At 43.0% G+C, this 20,640-nt stretch overlaps 1 protein-coding gene across 2 annotated transcripts in view; it reads left to right on the top strand.

The window, feature by feature from the left end:
- Window positions 1-20,640, top strand: part of EPHA4 (EPH receptor A4) — a 149,573-nt gene that overhangs the window by 61,446 nt on the left and 67,487 nt on the right. For both annotated transcript variants that reach the window (XM_056111562.1, XM_056111563.1), the window contains exon 4: window positions 6,691-6,846. In XM_056111562.1, the coding sequence (XP_055967537.1) occupies window positions 6,691-6,846 (156 nt within the window). The remainder of the gene's footprint in view (window positions 1-6,690; window positions 6,847-20,640) is intronic.

Here is a 20,640-nt window from a genome sequence, read left to right as displayed (position 1 = left end):
GAACATATAATCCACATTTGCCCACATATGGTGGGACTCAGGGGAACATATGTGGTGTACGGATAGCACCCAGATTGGCTGCATGCAAGGCAAATGCCCTACCTGCCACATTATGTTTCCAGTTCTTCATAGTTTTTTTCTTATAGTCACTGAGCCATGTTCTTAGAATAATATCATTTTTGCTATAATTATAGGAAAGTGACCATTGATTCCTGGCCTTTGTGTGGAGTTTGCATAGACTTTCCCTGCCTGTGTTTTTTACGGGAACCCTGAATTCCTCCCATTCCCCAAAACTGTTCACAGAAGTTTCCTTGTTTACACTGTCCCACCCTGCATTAAGCGTGGGGTGTGTGATGAGCCCAGAGAAGGAAAGGTGTTCTGTCTAGGGCAGATACCTATCTGGTCCCTGAGTTTCTTGCAGAGATTTCAGCCACCCACACCCCTGACCTGGATTGAGTGGATTGGAAAATGAATAAATGAATGTAAACAAACTCTTATTGGCTCTTAGAAGGATTTAGGTCTTGATTTAGCTTTTTGGGGATGCATTTGTGGCCTGAAAGACATTTATAGAAACTTGACTCTTGTTGAAGTCTATTAACCTATGATAGAATTGGCTTTGTTTTACATCATTTTATTTAAAGACATAGTTTCCAAGAATCTATTGACTAGAGTAAGTGAGGAGTTACTGTAAGGAATAGTCTTGTAACTGTAATGAATAGTCTTGTAACTGCAATAAATAAATCGTTCACTTGCAAGCGAGGGATTCATTTGAGAACTAACTGGATAATGGCCTTCAAGTGACTGTCATATTTCTAAAGGAGATTCCTCAACACGCCGAGTACACTGTGAATCCAGGCACACAGCATTCCCCCAAGAATCTGTTTGGAAGTGTGAGTCCTTGATCATTACCACCCGCTGAGCTCTGAGTGGCACCTTGAGGACTCCCAAAAACAAGTGTTCCATGGGGATTAATATGCATAAAGGGTTCAAACAGAGCCAGTGCTGAAACTTCAGCCTTGACCTTCTGGAGACTCATTTTAAAATGCAAACCTGTTTCCAAGAAAGGTAATTTTTAACTCATTAATGTCTGTGAGTACTTTGGCCCAAATTAGGTTTACTGAAGGAGCTAGCGAATAGCATAGTAATGAAATGGAAGTGAGTCAATGAGCTAGGCCTAAGGTTCAAAGAAAAGTCCATGGAAAATAGAGATAACTCTTAAAGCCTGTTATCAGCATTCTCCATTTGCACAGACATACACAGACACACATGCACACAGACACACACACACACAGACACACACACACACACACACACACACACACACAGATATAGTACTCTAAGCTCTAGAGGAGCACTGGCCAAATTATATAAAAGCAGTGATGAAATTCAGTGGCCAAACATTTGCCTTGAATGTGTGAGCTCTACCAATAAAATAAAATAAAATAACAAAGAAAGAAAAGGAAAACTAAATGAATGTCACAGAGATCACCGTATCACTCTATCACTGTCATTCCATTGTTCATAGACTTACTCGAGTGCGCACCATTTGTAGTAATGTCTCCGTTCATCCCAGCCCTGAGATTTTTGCAGCCTCTCCTTACTCGTCTTTCCCAGTGCTTCTGTATTGGAGGCTCTTTCAGGTCAGGGGAATGAGACCCATTATTGTTACTGTTTTTGGCATATCAAATATGCCACGGGTAGCTTGTCACAGAGATACCTTTAATTTTTTTTAAATCATCTCCTTTACAGAGGTGATGGGACCAAAATGATCCAATGGAGTTATGACACAGGCCTTGCATGTGGCAGGCTTTTTTTGAGCCCTCTGCCACCATGTGGTTTCTTGATCATTGCTGAGTGTAGTGCTGAGGCCAGAGGGCTGCCCGTGTGTCCTGTGTAATCCCCAGCACTACAGAACACGAGCATCACACAGTCCAGGGCCCCTGGACCACTCGCTCTATTGGCTGACAATTGTCCGGGGACTCCCAGCACTCCTGAGCACCAAAAAGCCAACTAATAAAGATGATGATAATAATAATAATAATAATGATGATGATGATGTGCAGTTAAGATCTTTTTGACCTACCTAGAATCTTAATTTATTTGCATATATTTGATTTTGTACTTATTAGTCAGGTTTTTTTCCTTTTGTCTTTTAGGGTTACTAAGTCTTTGGAATCTGGGGTGTCTTTGATACTGATTACCAAGTACCTATTTAGATGCGCCACATTTCACATGGTTGTGTCAGAGTCTCATGAAACAACTCTTGGTACAGCTCTGGACAAGAACTCCAGCTGGACGAGAATTGCACTTGCCCTGCACTGGAAGGGCTGGGAGGGCAAATGGAAGGTGAAACCATCCTTGCCTTCCCACTGTCCAGTTCTAAGTTTATTTCAATGGCCTTTTTCTGATGTCAAGTTACATCCATGGGATAAAGTATGTTAAAACTTTCAGAAGATCCCGAGCTGGAGTTAAGTTCAGAAACCACTGTTGGATGGTGTCACCTTGGACAAGTTATTTAAAAGTTACTGAGGGGCTCTGTATTTGCAAACTGGGATTTTAATTTTTTTTCTTTTTGCAATAAGTTTGCAGGATTGTTGTGAAGATTAAATGAAATAATAATGCATGCAAACACAATAAATGCTCAATGAGCGATGAGTATCTATCACCACAATTGCTATTTTTAGCTATGTTATAGGCTAAATTTGTCTGAAAATGTGCTATAAAGATAATTTAGTAATACCAGATTTTCTCTTTAAGAAAAAGAATGACCAAATTTTTTGAGAGTAAGTTAACTAGCTAGGTAACTAGTTCCTTAAATGAAGGATTAAACCTGCATATAAATCATCTCTATACTGGAAAATCCTGGCGATTCTACATTTCTTAAAATATATATATTTTTATTTTTAGCCCAAAGCAGTTTTGTTTAAATATTCTACAAAGAAAATTTCCGGGAGACCATTCCTAAATGCAACCTGAATCTGTTAGTGGGTGAGCTCATGAAAGGAAGGAGTTTTTCTTCCTCCTCCTTGTCCTCATTTGTCTTATTTTATTTTAAGTCAGCAAAAAAGAACTAATTAAGGCAAAGCCAAAGGAAAGGAATTCAAAGTTTGCATTGCTCATGCAAATTCATCTTCCCACAATGGCATCATTGAAAGGCCACTCAAGGCTCTCCTCCTCCTTTATACTGTACTGGAACAATGGACCTTCGCCACAAAAAGGGGACAGAAGGGAGGGGATCTCTTGCATTTTTTCTTGAGCTCTCTACAGACTTGCTTAACCATGTTATTACAATTCAAAAATACTGTGTCAGTTACTCACTTAATGAGAGAATGATGGTGAAGCCTAACGCTGGTGGTTGCTATTACCAAATACATCTTTCCTGAGAATTGTGTGTAGAATGAAAGGTGTAGTGAAATTTTGAATGTGTGCATGGTGAAGACATGTGGGATGAACTTAGACATTCAGGCACCCAAGGCAGGAAAGCTATGAACCCCAACAATGTAGCAATGTGAGGAAAGCAATGTGCTGAACCATCAGATTAGTTGGTCATTTTTACATACGTAGGCAGCAAAATAACTGTGTATGCAAAACTACTACTATATTTTGAGACATCCTTTCTAAGAATCCTGAAGTATTAATAACATGATCTTCATGTCGCTGAAGACAAAAGAATGTGGCAAGGGGTGCCTAGAATAGCACAATGGCAATTTTATCTTTTCTGTTTGCATTTGCACAGTGAGAAAGAGAGTAAAAATAGTCCCTGTGTTTAGGAAGCAGACACCCTAGTTTTGCAATACATATTCCAGGAGTATTGTTCTGTATTCCCCCAAAGAAATTAATGCAGGCTTATTCTTGTTAGCATATCCTCTTTAAGGAGAAGTAGACAGAAATGTAAAGTTGCAAATGTCTTTATCCTATATATGTAAACTATATGAACTAGAGATCTCTCAAGACATAACATAGAATTACATAAATATGCGTTATCTAAAGTGTTCAATTCATTGTTGAACTTTAAGAAATCTGAGACATCCTGCATTTGATGTTGTGAAGAATGTCTGTAGTCTCTATGTAGGTTTTTTAGAATAAAAGTTGAGGAATAATAGTGCCCTCTGTGTGGACACACACACACACACACACACACACACACACACCCATAGATACCCACACACACTCACAAACTATTTTTCCCTCACAAACTTTAGAATGTGCTGTTTCCACAGTGGAATGAATTAGGCCTAAGCCCATGTTTGTGGTCGGTCTAGCACTGTGAGATTGTAGCTTTTGACGCCCTAGGAGGTAAAGTTACACAGTGGTCAGTCAGGAATTTGGCCAGTTTTTTTTGGGGGGGGGGTCACACCCAGCGATGCACAGGGGTTACTCCTGGTTCATGCACTCAGGAATTACTCCTAGAAGTGCTTGGGAGACCATTTGGGATGCTGGCAATCGAACCCGGGTTGGCTGTGTGCAAGGCAAACACCCTATTCGCTGTGCTATCACTCCAGCCCCAATATGGCCAGTTTTTCTCTAACGTCCAGATTTTTACATTGGAAACAATTTATGCCTTCTTAGCAGTCCAGGCACTAAGAGGCCAGGTTCCCACAAGTTGCCTTTGTCACTTGTGACTGCCTGAGTGACAGCCTGGGTGCTGTGGGTTTGGGTTGGGGGCTTACTGGTTTTACTGTGCAAGTCAACCTCAGTGCTTTCTTTCCTGCCAAAGCCAGGGCTTCTAATTTTCATCAAAACCCCAGGGCCATCTTTAAGCATGGCCAAAAAGCACCTTGCATGTTGAACCTTATCTAATTATGTGATGTGTATCAGCTTGAGACATATAAATCACAGTCATTGGAGCAGCTTGTTTTTCTAAGATGCTCCGGTCCAGTGGAAGACGAAAGCAAATAAGGGAGAGATTGATCTCCGAGCACTTTATGGTCGGTGCGCCACACATCATAAAGTTTGGGCTCGTTAAAGGGAATTCCATAAACAAAGTTGGTTAATCATGCTCCAAGTAGCCGTGCGCTTTCCTGGAGCTTCTGATGAACTCCCTTTCCGCTTGCCATTCTAAGAGCATGATTAAGAAAATACCAACAGGATGTGCAAGCAGGAGGAACAGATTTCAACTGGGAGCCGTATGGATGTTTGATGGATGAGTAATGGCAGAAAGGCTGATTCCCCCAGAAGATCAAGCGTTTTCATGGAGATTTTGGTATCTGCCCACTTGCAGAGGATCTTCTAGGTTGCTGGCAGGGTTGGTCTCTTTGTGGTCAGGCTGTTGGGAAATGTCCTATGGGTCCTTGGCTCACCTGGCATTTTTGATCATGAGAAACATCCCACTGGTCATGATAAATGGGAGGAATTGCTAGTGAATCAAACCGCAAAGATTGTGGGTCGCTGTCACTTCTCTTGTTTATTCTTTTTTTTAATATATCGATCTTATGAAATAACCATTTAAAATGTGGAGGTGGAGGGGGTGGTTTGGGTCACAATCAGCAGTGCTTAAGGCTTACTCCTGACTCTGTGCTCAGAGATCACTCCTGGCAGGCTTGCCAAAGATTGAACCCGGATCAGCTATGTGCAAGGCAAGTGCCCTACCCACTGGAGCGTCTCTCTGGTCCCCATGAAGTAATCGTTTTTGATGACCTTGTCTCTGTGGACTTACAAAGGGCCTAGGGCATGAAGAAGGGGAGAGTAAGCTCTCTGAGCTTTCTTTAATGTGAGGCTGCACAGCATCCTTGAGTTTTTCCACATGAGTCAAAGCGGCCCTTGGTGTCAGTGGCCTGTTTGTAAAGATGACGTCATGGAAAGAACACGAAATCAGGTGCCTGAACTCTGTGCTCCATGTGCTCTGCATCAGAGCTTCAGGTATGTGTGCAGAGACCACAAAGAGAGGAGAAAACAGGAGGATCTAATTCATTTGACCGGAAACACACGAGCTTTGTGAGTCTTAAAGGGTAAATTTAACACACGCTCTCTGAATCGACGGTTGGTAGTTTCTATAATTTTCCCTGACACTGTGACCCATGTTTTTGCAACTATTTTCCTTCATGCTTGGTTGCTTTTGCTGCTTATTCACTTTGGTTCGCTCTGTAGCTGTAATTAGAAATAATCACCCACCAATTTTTTTTTGGTTGTTGTTAGCACTTCAACACACTTCCAATGGCTTAGTTCAAGAGCATATTCTCACATTCCAGAGGATGCAATCAAGGGGAGAACCTTGGGGTGCTGATTTTAACTTGGGGTCCAAAGTGGCCCCTGACATTTGCTAGGTGCTTGATTTGGTACAAGCAGTTCATGGCTCCAAACTGGCATTGCTCGGTTCTAGGAGAAGGCTGGTAACAGTGCCCAGGTAAAAGGGTGCTGCAAGTATTAACCAATATCAAGCATGTAAGTAGGGTGATTGGCATATACTCCAGGGCACTGGGTAAACTGAGCAGTGAGCCTGCCTGATACCACCTTTTCTAAAACATTTTTCCCATAGGTCTTCTTGCCACCTGACCAGGACTGTTAGAAACCTTTAGAGTTAGAAACTTTTAGAGTGACTAAAATCATTAATGTTGTGAGCGGTTTTGTCCTATGTCCAAGCCAGATGGTCCCCAATGATTAGTCAAGTGTGTCTCTCTTAGTCAGCGTGGAAGAAGTGGTTTGTGATGGGTGGTGATTTACACACCTTACCTTTTTCTCATCTCTCCGTAGCCTGCAAAATTGGATATTACAAGGCCCTCTCCACGGATGCCACGTGTGCCAAGTGCCCACCCCACAGCTACTCTGTTTGGGAAGGAGCCACCTCCTGCACCTGTGACCGAGGCTTTTTCAGAGCTGACAACGATGCCGCCTCCATGCCGTGCACCCGTAAGTGATCTGTGATGCCAATGGTTTTCATTACCATCTGATAGACCACTGCCAGGGCTTCTCCCCAGGCAAAGGACGAAGGTGACCAAATATGCATCTTTTTGCAATGGAGCAGGGAAACTGCATCTGAAGAGAGAGAGGCCCCCTTTTCCTCTGTTCTAGTTGATTTTGAAATGCACAGCTGCCAATGGGTGACTTGGTGGGGAAGAACTTGCCTGACAGTGTAATTGGAGTTGAGGGAGAATTTATAAGTGGCTTCCCTGTTTCACTGAGGACTCTGGGGGAGGCTCGATGACTGTGGGGGAGAGAGGTAGAGGGCAGGGTGCCAACGAAGGGACCAGTATGGACAAGTGGTTTCAGTTCTGGCTGCTGAGATCGGAGGAGCATTGCCAGTAACCCTCTTCCTTCCTTCTTCCTAGTTTTGTATTCATAACACTTGCAGTCGAACCCAAAGAAATGCTTGTTTAATGATGGGCATTTTATTTATTTATTTATTTTTAACTTTTAACCATTTATTGAACAAAATTATGGAAACAATTACTCATATTACTTTTTAAATATATAATAGGGATATTGATGTTATTTCTTTTTTTTTTATTAGTGAGACATCATGAGGTACAGTTGCAGACTTACAAATTTTTGTGCTTGGGTTTCAATTATACAATGATCAAATACCCATCCCTCCACCAGTGCCCATTTCCCACCACCATGGATCCCAGTATCCCTCCCACCCCCCATCCCCCCCATCCCACCCTGCCTCTGTGGCAGGGCATTCCCTTTTGTTCTCTCTCCTTATTGGGTGTTGTGGTTTGCAAAAGAGGCAATGGGTGACAATCATATTTGGTCTATAGTCTACTTTCAGCATGCTTCTCTCATCCTGGGAGGATCCTCCCAACACCTTTCTTTGGTGTTCTGATGGGCATTTTAAGAGCTCAGTTATTTCATGCATCAGGTTAGTATCCTGGTATGCAGAGGAGTAAGGAAACTTTTTTTTTTGTTTTGGCCTATACCCAGAAGTGCTTGGGGATCACTCCAGATCTTGGGGATCATATTTGGTCCTTGGGATTGAACTCAGGTCAGTCACTTGCCCACTGTACTATCATCCTGGCCCCAAGGGAACTTTACCTCAGCTGGAGTCTCACAGAACCTACCAGGGTTTGGATTTTGTTCTAAATAGGGAGTAGTGGGTCTTGGTGTTGCCCTGGAGTGTTTGCAGGAACAGAATCCGTTGGCCAGGCATGCAGACACTCCAGAGGCTTGAGATGGGAGATATTACCAGTTCCTCATTTAGTTCTTTTTTTTTTGGGGGGGGGGCACACCCATTGGTGCTAAGGGCTTGCTCCTGGCTCTGACTTGTGGAGTTAGTCATGATGGGCTTGGGGATCTGTATGGAGTATCAGGAACCAAAACTGGGTTGTCTATGTGCAAGGCCAATGCCTTCGCAGCTGTACTATCACTCTGTAGTTCTTGAGTCACTGTTTAATCTCTTAGGTCTGTCAGCTGGAGCTAGTAATTTCACACTCCTTGTCAGAGTCCTCACATTCTCATGGCAATTCACTATTCTCTTGCTGTTGACATGTCAAGAGAAATGCATAAAGTAGCACTACTTGATTTTAGTTTTCACTCTCGTTGGGATTGTTCTTATTTTATTTATTTTATGTCACTTCCTATTGTCTATCCTGGAGTCCACAATGCTGCAGATTGAAGACTTTTCCAGTTTAAGGGGTTGGGGGCGCAACTATTAAATCAGGCTGAGATCTCCCCAGAGGAATCAGACGAAGACAAGTTGTGATGCAACAAGCAAAGGGTTTTTATTGGCTAGGTCCGGTAGTTGGAGCTAGGGCCCTTGTCTGGCCAACTGACACAGTGGCAGCCTTCTTGGAACAAGTGGCCCTGAGTCTCAAAAATCTATCATAACATTATATAACAGGGCCTCTCCTCGGACCACTCTTTTGGGTGCAGTCTGAGGGGCTTTCCACTACTTGTACTTAGCTGATTGGTTATAAGTTGGAGTTACATAAGGGTTGCATAAGAGTTACATAAGGGTTATATGGTGGGGCTTCCCTACCTGCATCTGATTGGTAACCCTTAGTTGACCTCACCATGGCTATCTCACTTTAGGGAAATTGTGACTCAATTCCAGGTATCTGTGCTCAATTCCAGAAATTCTGAAACTGAAACCTAGGCCTAGCTTTTTCTGGCTTCTTTATGAGACGGTCATGGCTCTGCCTTTGCTCCTCTCTTGCTCACAAATATAGCTGTAGGCCAGTCAAGTTCCCTTTACAAAGGGGCCTGGAGATATAGTAAAGCAGGAAAGACACTCACCTGCCTTTCAATCCCCAGAAAGGGTCCCCTGAGCCTTACCAGGGGTGCTCCCTAAGTGCAGAGCCAAGAGTAAGCCCTGAGTAACTGCCAGGTTTGGCTCAAAATTCAAAACAATTCAAAAGTAAAAAGGCTCAAAGAGACCGGAGTGGATGCTAGTTTGAGTGGTAGAGCTCAGGTCGATACCCTGAGTTTAGTAACTTGAAGAAAGACTCTTCTGCTGCACACAGGTGTGGCCCTGGGCATCTCCAGATTTCTTTTTTCTTTTTGGGCCACACCCAGTGATGCTCAGGGGTTACTCCTGACTCTGCAATCAGGAGCTACTCCTGGTGATGCTTGGGGGACCATAGGACTTACGGGATTTCAGGGATCCATCCCAGGTTGGCCGCATGCAAGGCAAACACTCTACTTGCTCTACTTTCGCTCTGGACCCCAACCCCCAGTTTTGAGTACAGAATCATCAGACCTGAGCACTAGGCTGAGCACCCCTGGGATTAGTCTATTGTCTTAGATCATGACTGGTGGTCCCATATTAAAAACTGAAAAAGGAATGAGAAGAGGGAGAGATTTCAGGATCATCACAAATGCATGCTGAAATGCCTACCCTCTTCCACAGTTTCCTTTCACAACCAGAGACAACAACAATCATATTAACAGCAGGGCTATCCATTATGTAATTATCCCCAGACAGGAAAAAAGAACAAGACAAAATTAGGAGCTGCAGTAGGGTGTCTAGCAGGTAGGATATTTGCCTTGCCCTGAACCCGGGCTCATTCCTGAGCACTCCATATGGTACCCCAAGCCCTGCCAGGCATGACACAAGAGTGCATAGCCAGGAAGAAGCCCTGAGCACCACCAGGTGTGGCCTATAAAACAAATAAAAAGCAACAAATAAAATGATAGAATTATTCCTGAATAATGCATGAGGTACTTTCTGGGACCCTGGTCAGAGGGCACATGTCACAGATTTATATATTTCACCTCTATCTTATAGATAAGATAGCTGTCAGCTGGAAATTCCCACCCTCACCTCCTGCCATACCCTCCGTGGGTAACCTTTGCTACCGGAAGCTCCTAATCTTTCTGTTCACCAGAAGATTCTTTGCTCCTACCTGCTCTCCCAGGTCAAGCACCACTTTCCAGGGTTCCGAGACTTTCTAGGTGCAAGTGTAAAGGACAAAGCACATCTTTGTCATCTTCTTTTTCTGTTCCTTCCACAGACAGAGGATGCTCTCTGGAGGGTATTTGTTTGACTTTTACTGTGGGAGATCTCTTTTCCTGTTCCCAGGATAAATGCACTTAACCTGGTTTCCTTATCGTGTGATGAGTTTAAATAATAAACTTTCTTCGCTAGCCACACCCACTGCCAACAGTTTTCCAGTTAGAAGAATGCCAAGTATAAGAGTAAATGCAAGGAGTGCTACTGAGTCTGGCTCTGGTCAGTGACTTTAGCTTATATCCCTCCCTGGGTTGTGTTGTGAGTCTCCAAATAGCAAGACAGCCCAGCTCATCTTCCCAACAAATGTTGCCCCCCTAATTTTTTTTGTTGCTCAAGCATTCTACGGGATCATGGGCCCCTCACTTGTTTACTACAGTTAGTTCATGAGTATATAGGCAGCTGCCAAAAGTTGCCGCATGATTAAGTTATTGAATGTTTGCTTCATATTTGAAGTTTCACATGTGTGTTGAGTTCACATGTGTGTTGAGCGTCAAGAACTAAATGGGGGCCGGAGCAATAGTACGGCAGGTAGGGCATTTGCCTTGCACGTGGCCAGCCTGGGTTCGATCCCCGGCACCTTATATGGTCTCCTGAGCATCTCCAGGAGTAATTCCTGAGTGCAGAGCCAGGAGTAGGCCCCGAGCATTGCCGGGTATAACCACAAAAACTTAAAAAAAAAAAAAAAAGAACTAAATATACATTGAGGATGCCAATGAGATCAAGTAGGTATGGAGACAGCCTCTGAGTGGAGCAAAAATATTTTAAAATCAAGAGTAATTCTTGCAGACATTGTCTCTACCAAAGTCTGTGCAGGGGACTCATGGCTTCCAGTGCTGTCGGCCAAAGTTTTCAGACAATACCAAAGCCAGGGTGATGTTTCTCATCCCGGCTCATTCTCTTGGAACGCCTTCTCCTACACTTCACTAACTCAAGAGCTGGTGCAGTCTCCTAATCTTTATGGCCTCCCCCTGACATGAGTTAGGAGGAAAGGCAGACCCGATGACAACGCCATAAACTTTTGAGCTGGTCTCCGCGCTCCAGGATCCCCTGGCTTTATCTGCAAAATGTGATGCTCATGATGTGTCCTGTGTTTTAAGAAATAAACAAGAAAATATTCCTAAAGGCCTGGGCAGGCATCGCAGATGGATTTGCTCTCTTCTGTGATCGCCTCCTTCCACGCCACATTTCCTCCCTTTGCATCTCTGGGTCTCTCTGTGGAGTTTCTTCTTCCCTGACTACACAAGTAAATCACCCACTGGCTGTGCTGCATCTCTGCATCTCTGGGGGCCAGCCTAAAGCCTGGGTATTTTCTATAGTACCCTCTCTTCCCATTGTCCTGTAAATCAAGGGTGAGAACAGTTCTCTGCAGAGTCAACTTTGGGCTCTTTGTCTTTGTTTTAAATTAAACATTAACTACAAAAGACTCTGAGATGAGGTAGTCTGGGAGGTCACTGTGCTTGATAAGGAGGAAAATCCCTAAATTAAGGAGCAGCAGAATTGTTTTTTTTTTTCTTTTCTCTTACAATACTCCCCTTCAGGGTTTCCCATCTGGGTGAAATGGGGTGTCCCTCTGCCTGCAGCATTCCCTTTGCTAGCAGTCACTAGGCACAGGAACTGATTTAAATCCAGAGTCCTTAGCATTTCATTTAAAATTCAAATTCTTATGAGCCCTTGCCACATTCCAGAGCTCCATGGTACAAAGGTGTGGGGCATACTGGCTAGCACAGCGGTAGAAGTTTCCACACTGGCAGGGAAGTTCTCTTGGGCAGCCCTGCAGCTGACATTTCTTTGGACATTTCAATAAAGACGTGACAATGGGTGTTTCCTAATGAACCTCTCATTCAGAGAACCCAAAGAATGACTCCTCCCCACCCCCCATCGCCTCCCCTCTCCCCTCCCCCCCCCACGTCCCACCCCCAGCATTATGGGATTCTCTTGACAAGATGTGAGGATGGACAGGAACATAAACATCAGGGGTCCTTTCAGACAATCCCAGCCTCTAATCAGTTCTTACCAGTTGGTTAAGCCAGGTGACAAACCCAATTCCCTTGTGCTGACAGCCATGATAATCAGGCACCTTCTTTGTTCATTATGCTGTCTTCAAGCCCCGGCATTCTTATGCAGCCCTGCATTTAGTGATCGCTCACTGTGACGGCACACTAATGAAGAAATAAAACACACTCTCCCAGACTCATTCTTCTAGCCAAAGAGAGACTCTGCTCCACTGGCTTGTAAAATCAAGTTTTTGTTCACTTGGAGAACAATTAGACCAGGTGAATACGAGTCGCATTGGCTAATTTAGAAGGAAACACCTACGAGGTTCTTCACACCCTCGACGTGCCTTGAGAACTTCCAAGAATTTAATGGGAGATAAAGTTTTTCTGGAGGAGGCCTTTTGGTGGAGCCTTTGGTCAGGGGAGAGCGCTGGGGAGGCAGATGATTACACGCCAGGTAAAAGAGATTCAGAACAGCGCTTCCAAGCCCTTAAAAACGTGCATAGAAATGGTAACGAAATTGTCCACTAGAGGTGTCTAGTGGAAGACAGGCCTGAGACACTGCATTTTTGCTTGGTTTGGGAGTCATACCCAGTCGTGCTCGTGGGCTACTCCTGACTCAGTGCTCTCAGGACCATGTGGAGCCAGGGATCAAACCCAGAACTTCTGCAGACAAAACTTGTGCTCCTGTCCATTGACTTTTCTTTCAGACCCAAGAACCTACATGCCAGCAAGTTCCAGATGCTCTGGGTGCTGCTGCTGAGTAGAATAATTACATCCCCTCTGATGGCTACTAGAGGCAGGAGTCCCTCCCTCATACCTCTGTCACTTTAAAGGCTGTCCTTCAGTTTGGTGGCCGCTCTAGGAAGCAATTGTAATTGCTTATTATAATACATTTTTTATTAGAAACCGACTCCTCTTTTTTGTCTCTCTGATGAAGGAAATCTACCGTTCTGTGTTGCTGCATGAGCCAGGACACTCTCTGTGCAGCTGCATTTCAGAACCCTGCTGCATACCTGCCAGAGAAAGGTGGAAGGGCTCATTCCAGGCACCTGTTTCTGTCAAGAAAGGTGGCAGGGCTTGGGGTGCCTTTGCCCTCAAGAGGCTGACATCATGAAATCTATACATACTAGGGTGGCATTTCAGTTGATGGAGGCATTTTGATTTCATGAGTCACTTCTTAGCAGGAATTTTGATGCACTTGGTGAAGCGATGGGTGTCCTTGAACTGTGCAAGTTGCCTGGGTCTGAACCCCCAGATCTCACTGACCTTCAACTGGCCTTTGCTTATCTGCAGTCAGGAACAGTGAGTGTGAGCCTCTGTAATGGACTCTTCTTGTTTCCCCCACATAGATGAGATGTTTCTGCAGTGATTCAAGAGAGAGAGAGAAAGGTCTTTTCTAGGCCCTGCTGGGAGACTGAACCCATACTATCTTTGAAATAGCTCCCTAGCTCCTTATTTTGTTTCAAAATAGGCCAGTAGGGGCTAGAATGGGAGAACAGCAGCTAGGGCAGTTGCCTTGCATGATGCTGACCAGGGCTGGATCCCCAGCATCCCATATGGTCTCCTGAGCAAGGCCAGGATTAATTCCTAGGTGCAGAGTCAGGAGTACCCCCTGAGCTGAGCATCATTGGGTATGACCCCAAAAAAGCTCCCCGCCCCCCAAAATAAAAGGCCAGTAAAGGAAGGGGTAGTTTTATAAAAGTATAAATTGATTCTGGTTATGTAGAAGGAAATAACTAATTTGATTTTTTTTTTTTTTTTTTTTTTTTTTGCTATCTTCAACTTCTGAGTCTCATTACCTGCGAGATGGGCTGGATTTCATTGGAAATCTGTCCTTGCATACTTGGATACTCTGCATTTCACTTGTTTGATGAAACTTATTAGCACCTTGTGATGGGAAGCTCTCTGTAAATAAGAGATTATTATTTTAGATTGCCAACTTGAAGGGCCTTCACAAATCTATCTCCAAGTAAACAGTCTTGAATAATTCAATCAATTGTGCCAAACACACAAAGAGTGATTGATTGATTCTTAAAACATGACCTAAAATATTCCAAAATTGCAGCTTTTAAGACAATTTATTCTAGAGGGGTTTAGACCTAATGAGGACAGATTTACCAAGGCCTATGGCAAAAAGTTCTGATTTTTCAAAAGGCTATGCAGGTTTTAGGTTATCAGACAATTGAAGGAGTCAAGATCCCAAACATCACTTATTTTGTCTTTGCATTTGCCTTTTCTAATTAAATTTAGTGCAGCACTGTACTTCCTCCAGAAAGTGTATTGTTTTAAAATTACCATTTCAGTTCTATTACTCAAAGCTCTTGCTTCTAATGCTTTCTGACAGTTATCAACATAATGAACCGTAATGAAATGATGAGCAATCTTCGGTGGGAACCCAGTCGAGATCCCAGTGGTGCTGTGTGACTGTGTTGTTAAAATCTGAATGCAAATTAAACTAACATCGTCCTTACTTGTTTCCAAGGTCAGAAGAGAGAGCTTTTCTTTTTTGATGTGCTTTAATTTTAGAAATCTCATATCCATTTGCAAACAAGTCCTTGAAGGTACGTTCAATTCTCTATCCCAAAGATTTACATGTTTCCCAGTCTGGCTAAGGGATTTGGGGAGGGGTGTCTTGCATGGGTCTTTGATGTATAAAGCATAGGATAAAAGGCAACCTTCTATTTCAACAGCATTTTTTTTCTTCACCTGAAAATGTATTTCTTTCTACTTTTGAGCTACAAGTAACTGACAATGTAATGATGGAGAAGAGGAGCAGTTAGGACTAAAGAAGGACTAGAGAGGAGAAAAGTGAAAACAATGGTCCCAGGATTTCCAGAGTTTTGTTGAAGTGTCTGGGGATACCCAGTGATAGATCTCTGACCATTTCACGGTTTATCATCCCTGCTGTCCATGACTTTTGTGGACAGGCTTGAATGAAAGTTCTATTGTCTCAGATTTTCAGGGGTCTTGTTACTTTATGTCATTTTCCACATTTGCAACACAAGAGCAGAATGACGCACTGCATTCCATTTGTCACAGGAGGAAAACTCAGACAGAGCCTCCCGTTTCTCCCATCACCAGATTTCCTGGTATGGCTTTTAGTTCAGGACAGGAGGTTTGCTGCCTGTTCCGTCAGTTGATAAGCTCATTCTTGGACCTCTCCCCTGGGCCTTCAACTGCTGGAAGTAACCAACGTTTGCAGTGGATGATTCAAAACCAGCCTTTGACCCAGGCCATTTCTAGGTTACTTCTTCAGTTAGATGTCAGTAATTCAGAGTCTGACATTAGTGGTTAAACCACATCCTTATCTTTTCCTTTTGGATCATCTGTCAGCAGTTTTTGACTACTAACAAGAAAAACTACCTCTAGAGAACTAAGTACATCATTCTTTTCTGAAGACAGTTGAGGATACGGGGAGAAAAAAAAATCGTGAGGTATACTTAAATGGAAAGAGTTGATGTACCTCCATCGAATCACTGGCCATTTTATTGTAAAAATGCAAAAAGCGGGGCTGGAGAGATAGTACAGCGGGTAGGGCGTTTGCCTTGCACACAGCCAACCCAGGTTCGATTCCCAGCATCCCATATGGTCCCCTGAGCACTGTCAGGAGTGATTCCTGAGTGCAGAGCCAGGAGTAACCCCTGTGCATCATCGGGTGTGATCCAGAACGAAAAAAAATGCAAAAAGCTTCAGAATTTTTCATTAAGAGCTCACATCATTTCAAGCTATTTTAGTCTCTTCTTAACCCTTTTACCCACGTATTTCAGGTGGACAAACAACAATGAAGGTATTTTTTTTTTAGTTTTACAAGAACTAATCATGCCACGTGGATTCAAATGGAAAATGCAGAGGTTTGAGAAACACATGAAAGGCTTGAATGATCTGCCAGTGCCATTTAGCCAGTTTATTACCATTTCCCCACCACCATGAATAATTAAGAGTGGCTTGTTATCAAGTGAGCCCTGTCATTTCTGGAGAGCATCTTTGACACTCTTTATGGGACCCTTATAGTGGTGGTGCACAGCACGATCCTAGGAAACAGGGTCAATTATACTGTTTCCTGAGATCTCCTGGGGGAAGAACGGGATACCTTCTTCGCTATCAGTATTCTAATTTCCCTCTCATAGTTGACTTGTTCTGCATTCTCTGTGCATCTTAGCAGATGGACTGCTGAAAGAGTCCTGTTGCATAGAAATAATTGTCCTGCTCCCATTATTGTGACTTGAGAACATTTAACAGAAACTCCCAATTACTCTTGGCTTGGAAGGTAAAAACTAGACAAAGAAGTTGGTTCTGCTAGGAAAAAGAACAGTATTGGGGGTGCGGGGGGTCATTCTTGTTGTCTTCAGTATGAAGGACAAATGTAACTGGGTGTATTAGGAAAGTGGGGGGGGGGCTTTCTAGTTTGTTCCACAAACAATTCTTAGTTATGCTCCGTTTTATTTTGCATGGGTTCTGACTTCGTGACAGGGGTAAGTTTGGAACCAGAGTTTCTAATCACAGTATGGGTTGGCTGTGCTAATTGGGGAGGGTTCCTTAGGTCATCAGATTGCTATAGGTAATAAATACTTTTCTGCAAGATCTTACTCTGGTGATTAGATAAGATAAAGAAGAAAGAGAGTTTGGTAAAAATGTAAATGAATTCACAGGACAGTTAATCCTAGCAATGACTTTTCTTCCTGGTGAACTACAAAATGTTTCTTTCCATCCTCCCTCCCTCCCTCCTTCCCTCCCTCCCTCCCTTCCTCCCTTCCTCCCTTCCTCCCTTCCTCCCTTCCTCCCTGCCTTCCTGCCTTATATCTCTCTCTCCTTCACTCCCTTCTCTTCCTTCCTTCCTTCCTTCCTTCCTTCCTTCCTTCCTTCCTTCCTTCCTTCCTTCCTTCCTTCTTTCTTTCCTTCCTCCCTTACTTCCCCTTCTTCCTTCCCCTTCTCTTTATAGTTGTTTGTGTTTTTGATGATCAGGTCTTATATACATACCTGTCAGTGATGCTTACACCTTTTCATTTGTAATGCTTGTTGGGGCTCACACATCATATTTAGTGCACATGCTTACTCAACCACATGCTCACCAAGGTGCTCACACATGTGCTCAGGCTGACACTCTAATTTGACGGGTTGTACCTGTTGCTGGAAATTACTTGTAGCTCTGGAGATGACAGACAGCAGGGCCACTTGAATTCACACTTAGGACATGTGGGACACCAGGGATTTAAACTTACAACCATATGCTTGCAAGGCAGGTGTTTTCTAGTCACTATGCTTGCTGTTTCTCTGGGACTGTGTGTGTATATACATATATATCTGTACACTTTATATGTATATATTCATATATTTATGTATTATGTATACACGCACACACACACACACATATATATATATATATATAAAACTCCCTCATAGATAACTGAGTTAGTTTTGTTAGACACTTCAGCCATAAATTACTCATCTAAAAGAAAGCAGAGAAAACTCCAATTAATTCAATAAAGAAAAGAACAAAGGATTCCTGGGGAAGTGAATGGGGGAAACTTAAGCCAGAAACATAGGTAGTGGCAAAATTTCTGCAGGGAGTTAGAAATTGTTCATGACAGCAGTTAAGTGATTGATGCATCCAATTGGGTCTGTTTTTTCAATAATGGACAGCTCTACTTGAGCTCAATTCATTGTTAAAACTTACATAAACTGCCATGATAAAAGGTTATGTGCTGTTCATGTATCTTGGGAAGAGGAGTCCCTGAACAGCAGTCTTTATGTAAACTAATCCACAGCAGCAAGGACTGAGAAAAGCAATTAGTGGAGGCAACATATACAACTGTCACGGGGGATGCATGGGCTTTATTTCAGTGAAAACTTACATACCCCAACTGTTTACTCTGCCATATAACCTGTCGTTCAGCTGGAGAGGGATTAACAAAGGCTTATCTGAAGGGTTGGAGGGTTTTACAGCTAAAGCACCGGAGTATTATTGACAGTCCAAAAGTTGTACATGATTAATGAAGCCTTATGAACTGGAACTCGAGACCCAAGATGTCTCGTGCTGCTTGCCTGAGTCTTTGTGTGTGTGTGTGTGTGGTGGGGGGGGGGTGACAGTTGCGCTTTAGGAAATGGACCATTTAAGGGTTAGTTTCTGCCTATGCGCTTGGGGAATGTTACTTTCCACAGTCAGAATTAATTGCATGGCTTAGATGTTGAATTTTAAAATGGTGATTAAAAACCAGTTAAGTATTAAACGTCTGTGTTAGCTCCAGAGCCTCTCTATAGGTGAACCCCGCCACATTTGTTTCCTGTCAACTCCCTCTTGCCACCATTGTGGCTCTTAACTGGTTTTCTTGTTTTCTTTTTGAATTTAATTTATTTATTTATGTATATTTATTGAATCACCATGAGTTACAGTTTACAAAATTTTCACGTCTGAGTCGGTGGAGGGATAGTTTTATGTTTTCAACCTTGGTGCATGTGGTTGCCTGTTTTTGTTTTGTTGTCTTGCTATTTTCAGAGGGGAGGAGGGGCACACTGGGTGATACTCAGGGCTGACTTCTGACTCTGAGCTCAGGGATCACTCCTGGCAGTGCTAGGGGACCATTGGGGCATCAGGGATCAAACCCAGGTCGGACACCTACCAGGCAGACGTCCCACCTGTTGCAGTATCACTCCAGCCTTACTCTTTTTAAATCAGCTTTTGTGATATGTACAGTGCTGTAACTGTGATTCAGAGCATAGAGCTGCAGGGGCCTAGTGAAACCTCATTTACCTCTTTTTTATTTGCAAAATGCCTGAACCTTTCCTAAACATGGGGCCTCTTTTCAAGGACTGGTTTACTCTTCTCACCAGGAAGAGGGGGAAAAATGCTTGTTTTTTTGTGCTGATGGGAATTTATAACAATAAATAATTTAAATTAATTTAAGATTCTCACAAGGAGGGTGTGATGGGATAAATAGATGGGACAGATCAGAGATTTTGCATAAAGTTCTTAGGAAGAGACACTGGAGCAATTTAGGGAAGAAAATTCCAGACAGAGCTACCAAGGATGGCTTTGAGTTGAATAAATGGTGTCAGTTTTGCTCACACTGAGTTTTAAACTTGATAACTTGATTTATTTTCCCCTGCTCCATCTCCCCCAACCCCTCTTGGTCCTGGAGACTGTTAGCCCTGTAATTCTGTAAAAGAAAACATTTCTGGTTTGCATGACAAATGTTACCTTCCATCTATATGGTTTAAAACCCTTGGGTGGAACCCACGTCTGATGCAACTCTGAGAATATTTTCATCTTTTGCTACAGCTCCAGTGACTTCCTTAATATACACAATTTGCCTGACTTGAGGATGGGATGTTGGTGGAATATACAGAAGCAGGTATCCAAATTTAGACCTCTCATGAAATGGATCTTACCAAACTCTTACTTAACACTGGAGCTGTTTAAGACTTTTGGGTCTGTGTTGGCTGATGCTTTTTTGAATGACCTTGTTAATTGAAGGTCATCCAGAATTATGTAAACACCAGGTTGTTCTAAAATCAGGCAACTTTTAAATCCAAACATAAGTCAAGCAAGCGTGCTCTCTAACTGCTCAGGAATTACATGGTCTTCTCATGCATGGTTTGGAAGAATGAAGAATTGTGAAATTACTGGAAATTTCTTTGCTGCTTACCACTGACTTAATTCCTCCTACACATTGTGTGGTTCATTTCTGGAAACTTATCTCTTACCAGAGGAGAGCTCTAGATGGGTCAAGGAAGGTCACACTTCCTTTGGGGATGTTGTGTGATATGTTATACTTTATAAGATGGGATATGATAGTCCTTTGTCTCTGCGGTAATTTGACTACAGTTTCTTTGGGACTTCATCTTGTCAAATTCCCATCAACAAAATACAAGTTGACATCCCACTCGAAAATAATAATTACTCACTGTAGCACCTTTCACCGGTACCTGCTGTGTGATACAGAAAGTATTTCACACCAGTGAAGCGAATGGATGTTCATTAAATTGATGCACGGTGGCAAAAAAAAAAAATCGTGCCCATTTCTATCAGAGCAATGAGATGCTTGAGAAATGGGTCAGAAGATTTTCTGTATTTTATGTCTTCTCTGTCAATGAAGGATATTTGTGCTTTTGAAGCCAGACCTGGGCCCTAGAAATGGACACTGGGTATGTATAAGTTTGGGGTCCTTGGACTGAGCTCCTCACATAAGATCAGGCTGCTGGAAGCCCCAAGAATTATGGGATAATTTTGAGGCTTCCTGTGAGATCTTTCTTGGATTC

The sequence above is a fragment of the Sorex fumeus genome, unplaced genomic scaffold (assembly GCF_029834395.1).
Source record: "Sorex fumeus unplaced genomic scaffold, SorFum_2.1 ptg000014l, whole genome shotgun sequence".
NCBI classification, from domain to species: Eukaryota; Metazoa; Chordata; class Mammalia; order Eulipotyphla; family Soricidae; genus Sorex; species Sorex fumeus.
Note: the sequence above shows the minus strand (reverse complement) of the source record. Positions and strands in the feature narration are given on the sequence as shown.